The 8,373-nt window shown below is 41.8% G+C and overlaps 1 protein-coding gene across 1 annotated transcript; it reads right to left on the bottom strand.

Annotated features, from left to right (window-relative positions):
- Positions 1 to 7,398: 7,398 nt before the first annotated feature.
- On the bottom strand, positions 7,399 to 8,373 carry LOC128054555 (olfactory receptor 49-like). The gene has a single exon (XM_052647193.1). It carries the CDS (start codon positions 8,371 to 8,373, stop codon positions 7,399 to 7,401), a length of 975 nt encoding a protein of 324 aa, XP_052503153.1.

The following is an 8,373-nucleotide window of genomic DNA, read 5'->3' on the forward strand; positions in this document are numbered from 1 at the left end:
CAGACTGAAGGATAAGGGAATATATTTCTGATGGAGTTATTTAAAGTTGAAATCTGAAGGATAAGCTGGAGTGTAGGGGGGCTGAAGAACCTTTAATCAGTCATTCCATAAATGTTTGTTGAGTACCTACTATGTGCTAGGTTCTATACTATGTACTGAGGATGACTATGAGTGGTGAATGAAACAGAGATGATTCCAGGTCCCCCTCGAGTTTACTCTCCATTGGGGGAATCTTGGTAAAAGGGCTTTGAAATTGTCTTCATCTTCATTCTTGGGCCATTCAAGTTAAAACTACTTTGGAATCCCATTTTCTCTCCTTGGTCACCACACTATTTCCCAGACTGGATAAAACTGGCTGATGTGACTTGACTGCAGAAAGTGGTATGATTTTAGGAGCCAGTGATGTGTTTGAAGAGGCAAATGAATGACTGGCTTTCAGTTTTCTGTTTTAAATGGATTAGTGAGTTATTCTGACTAGGGAAGAATAATTTCAGGGAATGTTTTTCCCCGAGAGTGAAGAGCCAGCCACCCACTCCCTAAACACCTGATCACTTCATATGAACTGCTTGTGTAGTCATCTTACTCCTGGTAAGAGTCAAGGCTACACCACGAACCTATAAGAAGGAGGCCTAGATAACTGGACAGCTGAATTGAAGGAGTGTACATGGCATACACTGGTTGCATCTCCTGGGATTGGCTTATAGAGATTGTATTCTTCCTCTGGCCGTATGAGAAAGCACACTGCTTTCTGAGCCCTGCAGCTCTCAGGCTGTGAACAGAGAAAAAAATTAGTGTTTTTGTCATACTAAAATTCAGAGAGAAACACATGAGAGTAAATATGTAATAACAAGACACTGTGAGGGCTATGAAGGCATAGAACTGGGTGGTTTAGGAGAGAAAATAAGTGAGACTTGCCTCTGCCTTAGATGGATAGACAGAAGAGACATGCGTGAGGAACTGTGATTGCAGCTCAGACCTGAATGCAGAGGAGGGCTTGACCAGATGGCTGGTTGGTTGAGTCCCAGGCAAAGAGAAGGTATGTCAAGACCAGGATATGGCAAAGAGGTAGTATTTTTGACTTAAAGTGAGAAGGCCAGTAAATCAGAAAGAGGGTGACAGTGACTTGATATTTGGCTAGAGACTCGCGCTGGGTTCAAAATTTGTAGAGCTTTGTAGACCGTACCTGGTAAGGAGGATAGATTTCATTCCAAATGCAAGTGGAAGCTATTGGAAGGTTTTAAGCAGAGACGTGACCTCCCCACCTCCTGCTATTCATGTCCTTGTGTAATCCCTTCTGTGCTGCTGCACCTAGTGACTGCCTTCTAATAAATAGAAGATAGTAGAAGGGATGAGGTGTCATTTTTGAGAATGTGTCAAGATGATGGTTTCCATCTTACACGCGTCTCTTGCTCTGTTGCCTGCTCTGAGGGAAGCCGACTGCCATGTTGTGAGCTGTCCTGTGGAGACGCCCACATACCTTTAAACTGCTGTCTGTAGTCAGTAGCCAGTGAGTGCTTGAGGCCAGTGAGCAGCCACAGGAGTGAACGTGCAAGCAGATTCTCTTCCAGAAAAGCGTTGAGGTGACTGCTGCCCTGGCCTATATCTGGGTTACAGCCTTGGGAGATATCTTGAGCCAGAAGCACATAGTCAATCCTTGTTCAGATTCCTAACTCAGAAACTGTGAGCTAATAAATGCTTGTTGTTTTACGGAGCCAAGTTTTGGGGTAATATGTGACTCTTCAATAGGTAACGAATACAGTTCTCTTCTAGCCTTTTTAGGCTTTAGTCTTGAGGTGTCATGATGGGGAACTCAGTGCACGATGGGCCATTTGTAGATATCATACCTCTATAACTTTTGGTCTTTTACATTCTGCTGACAAAACTGTTTTGAATCTCTTGTACTATAAACCCTGAACTTAGTTGATATCATTAATGATTCTTATATAAACTTATAGAGAGTAGTATTTGCTACTTCTTGGGTTTGAATGGTGGTGGTTTAGTCATGAAGTCATGTTCAACTCTTGCGACTCCATGGACTAGAGCTGGCCAGGCTCATCTACCCATGGAATTCTCCAGGCAAGAATACTGGAGTGGGTTGCTACTTCCTTCTCCGGGGGATATTCCCAACCCAGGGATCGAACCCATGTCTCTTTCACTGCAGGTGGATTCTTAGGCCACCAGGAAAGCCTGGGTTTGAATATAGAGACATAACTGTACAAGTGGTTGGTGACAAGCTTATAAATATTAACAATTTTCTTCTTGGTTTTATGACAATCCAATTTCAGGACAGCTTTCTTTGCTATAAACTAAACAATGAGAATGAGAGACAAATATCTGGACAATTCCAATGGCATTGGAAACTGTTTTGTGAAGAGTTCCTTTTCCCAGTCAACAGGCAATGCCTCAGGTTTGCAGTGCCCACAATAGAAGTATCTAAGCCAACCATTATTTCCTCTTCAGCCAGCTTTTCTGCCTTACTGTTCTATTTCTGTGATAACATTGTTTTAATTACTTGGATTCAATACCTGGGGATCTCCTTTGTTTATGTTTAATTTTTTCCCTACAAACATTTAATCTCTTCAGTGCCCAATCCCTACCAGATTCTGCATGTGCAACCTCTTACACTTTTTCTTGCTGCTTTGTCATAAGTACTACCCAAGGTCATATACACATGATTTTAAGTTTTCCATTATCTTTTTATGTGAATTTTTTAATATGGAAATTTCAAGCACATACAAAAATAGACAAATTGTATAACAAATTTCCATGTAGTCATCACCTAGATTCAAAAAAAACCAAGTCATGGCTTCTTATTCTTATTTCAATAGACCACCATCTGCTTTCCATATTATGATGGAATAAATCCAAGGTATTAAATCATTTCATCTGTAAATATTTCAGAATTAAAACACTATTACTCTTTAAAATAAAAACATAATATCATTATTACTTTAGAAAATTAAAAATACTTTATCATAAAAAGGGTTGTTATTTTGAGTTGTACTAATTATTAGTATGGTTGAACATGTTTTCATTTATGTATTGGCTCTTTGTGTCTGTTTCTCTGTGAAATATCTATGTATATCCTTTTTTAGATCATTTATCTGTTGAGTTGTTTATCTTTGTGTATTATGGAAAATAATCCTTTATTTGTAATTTGCATTCTCTACCCCCATTCCTGAATGTCCATTTAAACCTGTTCATGTAGTTATTTGTTCCTTGACCTTTGATGAAATTCAGGACAGTTATGCAAATTTTCTGGGCATACATATAATTTTAGAAGTCCTTCATTCACCATTTGTTCAAAGAATGGGATTATCAAATTGTCTGATCCCATATAATTGTTAAAATTTGAACTTCATTTAAGGTTAAAATGTATTTCTTCCTCCATATAAGGCCTGTTTCAAGCAGAAAATCTTCAAAGAGAAAGGGTGTGTGTTGTGGGCTTCATCTGTTAAGTCTGTAAGTCCACCTCTCCCTTACCTGAGTTTGCTAACCCCACCCTGGGGATAGGATTCGGGTGGTAAGAAGTAGATGGATATCCTATAGGAAGGGGAAGATGATATGGAGAAAGATGGTAGTGGTGGTGGTAAGTAGTAGTGGATTTGATACTTATTTTGAATGTATGATCCACAGAGTTAACAGATTAGTTGTGGAATATAAGAGAAAGAGGAGTCAAAGGTAATGTAGTTTTGTTTTTGATCTGGAATCTGTACTTTCCTTATTGTGGTAAAATACATAATAATATAAACTTTACCATTTTAGCCACTTTAAAATGTACAGTTTGTTGGCATCAAGTATATTCACCTTGTTGTGCAGTCATCATCATTATCCATCTCCTGAACTTGTTTATCATCCAAACTGAAATTCTGTATCCATTAAATAATAACTCCTCATTCCTACCCCCACCTTCAGCCCCTGTTAACCACCATTCTACTTTCTGTCTCCATGACTTTGATTACTCTATACCTCATATAATGGCTTTCCTGGTGGCTCAGGGGTAAAGAATCTGACTAGAGTGTAGAACGGGTTCAGTCCCTGGGTCAGGAAGATCCCCTGGAGAAGGAAATGGCAACCCACTCCATTGCTCTTGCCTGATAAATCCCATGGACAGAGGAGCCTGGTGGGCTGCAGTCCATGGGGTTGGAAGAGTAGGACATGACTTAGTGACTAAAGTGACCACCATACGTCAAGTAAGTGGACTCATACAGCACATTCCCATTTATGTTGTACTTAGTTCAGTGAGCGTAATGTCTTCAAGGTTCCTCCAAGTTGTACGATTTATCAGGATTCCATTCCTTTTTAAAAAAAATCTTTTATTTATTTTGACTGTGCTGGGTCTTCACTGCTGCATGAGCTTTTCTCTAGCTGCAGGAAGCAGGGGCTATTCTCTTGTGCTGTGTAGACTTCTCATTTCAGTAGCTTTTCTTGTTGCAGAGCACGGGCTCCAGGGTGCATGGGCCTCAGCAGCTGAGGTGTGCTAGCTCAGTGGTTGCGGTTCCCAGGCTCTAGAGCACAGGCTCGGTAGTTGTGGTGCATGAGCCTAGTTGCTCCGCTGCATGTGGGATCTTCTTGGACCAGGGATTGAACCTGCATCTTCTGCTTTGGCAGATTGATTCTTTACCATTGAGCCACCAGAGAAACCCCAAAATTCTATTCCTTTTTGAGGCTGAATAATATTCCATTGAATGTACATACCACATTTAGGCTATCCATTCATTTATCTGTGGACATTTGTGTTGTTTCTGCCTTTTTGGTTATTATGAATAATGCTGCTATGAACAAGGATATCTCTTTGAGTCCCTCTTTCTCTTCTTTTGGCTGTATATCCAGAAGTGAGATTGCTGGATGATATGGTAAATCTGTTTACTTTTTTTTAGGAACTGCCATACTGCTTTCCACTTTCATCAAGAGGCTTTTTAGTTCCTCTTCGCTTTCTGCCATAAGGCTATGGTTTTCCCTGTGGTCATGTATGGATGTGAGAGCTGGACTGTGAAGAAGGCTGAGCGCCGAAGAATTGATGCTTTTGAACTGTGGTGTTGGAGGAGACTCTTGAGAGTCTCTTGGACTGCAAGGAGATCCAACCAGTCCATTCTGAAGGAGATCAACCCTGGAATTTCTTTGGAAGGTATGATGCTAAAGCTGAAACTCTAGTACTTTGGCCACCTCATGCAAAGAGTTGACTCATTGGAAAAGACTCTGATGCTGGGAGGGACTGGGGGCAGGAGGACAAGGGGACGACAAAGGATGAGATGGCTGGATGGCATCACTGACTCGATGGACGTGAGTCTGAGTGAACTCCAGGAGTTGGTGATGGACAGGGAGGCCTGGCGTGCTGCGATTCATGGGGTCGCAAAGAGTCGGACACGACTGAGCGACTGAACTGAACTGAACTGAACTGATACTATTTTCCACAGTGGCTGCATCATTAGACATTCCCATCAGCAGTGCACAAGAGTTCTAGTTTCTCCACATTCTTGCCAACACTTGCTATTTTCTATATAAAAGTATTGGAAAAAATAATAGCCATCTTGCTGCTGCTGCTGCTGCCAAGTTGCTTCAGTTGTGTCTGACTCTGTGTGACCCCATAGACAGCAGCCCACCAGGCTCCCCCATTCCTGGGATTCTCCAGGCAAGAACACTGGAGTGGGTGCCATTTCCTTCTCCAATGCATGAAAGTGAAAAGTGAAAGTGAAGACGTTCAGTTGTGGCGACTCTTAGCGACCCCATGGACTGCAGCCTACCAGGCTCCTCCATCCATGGGAGTTTCCAGGCAAGAGTACTGGAGTGGGGTGCCATTGCCTTCTCTGAATAGCCATCTTAATGGGTGTTAAGTAGTATCTCATTGTGATTTTGATTTGCATTTCCCTAAGTGATTAGTGATGTTGTACATCTTTCATATCCTTATTGGCCATTTGTAGACCTCTTTGTTTTTGTTGTTGAGAACATTGTATTTTAGTTTATAGTAGATCCCTTTTGAAATCTTTCTGTGGTAATTTGCCTAGTTTTCTATTTCTTTTTTGGTTTTTGAAAATTCTCTTTCTCTAGGGAATCATTAATTTCCTCTTGTTTTTCAAATTTATCGTTGAAGAGCTACATATGGTATTTTCTCAAAAAAATCATTTTATACCCTAGACTATAGCTATTTGTGTACTTTCTATCTTCCTTATTAGACTTCAGATTCTTCAAGGGCATATATTATTATCTCCTAGATGACATAGAATATTTCCTTGAACGTGTTATTCATGTAATAATTTTTGGTTAAGAATATGTTAATTTCTTTATTTAATCTTTGATTATTTACCAATATGACTTAATTTCAACTTCATCAAATATTAAACAACTTAGTAACAAATTTCAAAATGAAAGACTGTATGTAACTTTATATATGACTTAATATAACATTTTGAATATACAATTGGTAACATTTTTAAACATTTAAGGCATTTTGAACAAAAAAGCACTTGTTAGTAACTGTGGAAAATCAAAAGAAAATAGGGAAGGTGAGTGAGAAACACGTGAAAGGAACTAACGTTTAGTGAGGAATTATTATCCTCTAGTCACTAGAGGCACTTTGCATAGAATATCTCTGATATTTCATCACAATCCTCTGGAATGGATATTGTTATCCTCTTTTACAGATCAGAAAACTGGGACTCAGGGAAGTAACCAGTTAGTAGGTAGAAGCATCTTTCTCAGTAGGAATGAGGAATTTCTAAGACTTTTGATACTAAAGAAGCATAAGTAACTTCTATGTAAAATAATAAGCAAGTATTCTTATCTTTGAGTTCTTGCTGATATATTTTTGTGACAGGAGTGTAAGACTGAAATGAGGACAGGGCTACCAGAGGACTGTACTCCTCTCCTCTGATGGTGCTGGAGAAACAGACACAAAGCAATCAATCAGACTGAAAGTGCTTACAGATCATTTGGTCTATGACAATGGATTGTTGTTGGGGCTTATGGTGAATTATAGAGCTAGTGTGTGTGTGTGAGCATGCTAAGTCACTTCATCCATGTCCGACTCTTTGTGACTCCATGGACTGTAGACCACCAGCCTCCTTGGTCCATGGGATTCTCCAGGGAGTAATACTGGAGTGGGTTGCCATGCCCTTCTCCAATAGAGCTAGTACCTGCCATCAAAGAACGTATATTCTGCTGGGAAGCCAAGCAGACGTTGATGGAATGAAGAGAAATATTCAGATATGATAACTACTAAAAATGCCTTGAGGGGCCACAGAGCTTATGAGTTGATGCTGAGTTTCACAGTGACTGGCACCCCAGAAACATGTCATCAAGCTTTTTCTGGATGAGAAAGCCTCCATCTGTTGCAGAGGCCTGATGCTCCCTTAGCTTGACTGGGAATCCTATGTGCAGCCTCTTGGATCCACAGGTTTATTAGAAGAGCTTGTTCACCTGCTCCCTAAACACCTGCTTCACCTGTTTGTTCCTCAGGGTGTAGATGAAGGGATTGAGCACTGGGGTCACCACGGTGTTGAGCAAGGCCACCACCTTGTTCCTATCCTCCCCCTGGCCGCCCTTGCCCGACCGGACATACATGAAGATGCAGCTGCCATAGAAGAGAGAGACAACAGTGATGTGGGAGGAACAGGTTGAGAAGGCTTTCTGCCTCTCCTTGGCTGAGGGGATGTGCAGGATGGTGTGGAGGATGTGGCCATAGCAGGTGGCCGTCACGGACAGAGTGCCCAGGAGGCAGACATTGGCCAGGATGAAACCCAGAAGCTCAATCAGACTTGTGTCTGCACATACGAGTTCCAGGAGTGGAAAGCTGTCACAGAAGAAATGATCAATGGTGTTGGGGCCACAGAATGGCTGCTGAATTGTGAGGAAAGTTGGAACGATGATGATAAAGAACCCTGTGACCCAAGAAGAAAGAACTAGCTGGACACAGACCCTTTTGCTCATGATGGTGACATAACGCAAGGGGTTACATATGGCCACATACCTGTCAAAGGACATCACTGCCAGTAGGAAGAACTCTGTGGTGCCCAGGAAGAAATAGAGAAAACTTTGTAGGAAACAGCCTGCCAGGGAGATGGTCCTGTTTCCAGTCAGGATGTTGGTGAGCATCTTGGGGAAGATGACCGAGGTGAACCAGATCTCTAGGGCAGCAAAGTTGCGGAGGAAGTAGTACATGGGGGTGTGGAGGCGCCTGTCCATGAGGGTGAGGACCACGATGAGCAGGTTCCCCAGTAGAGTGAGGAGGTAGGTCAGGAGGAGCCCCAGGAAGAGGAGCATCTGCAGCTCACAGGCATGTGAGAGCCCCAGCAGGATGAAGTTGGTGACAGTGGTGTGGTTCCCCGTGGCTCCTCTGGCCTCTGCTGGGAATGACCAATCAGAGGTGTGCAGCAT

Source organism: Budorcas taxicolor, chromosome 10 (assembly GCF_023091745.1).
Source record: "Budorcas taxicolor isolate Tak-1 chromosome 10, Takin1.1, whole genome shotgun sequence".
Taxonomy (NCBI): Eukaryota; Metazoa; Chordata; class Mammalia; order Artiodactyla; family Bovidae; genus Budorcas; species Budorcas taxicolor.

Excerpts from the sequence above, each read along its gene's own strand:
- LOC128054555 (XM_052647193.1), bottom strand. The coding sequence starts at position 8,373 with ATGCTGCACACCTCTGATTGGTCATTCCCAGCAGAGGCCAGAGGAGCC.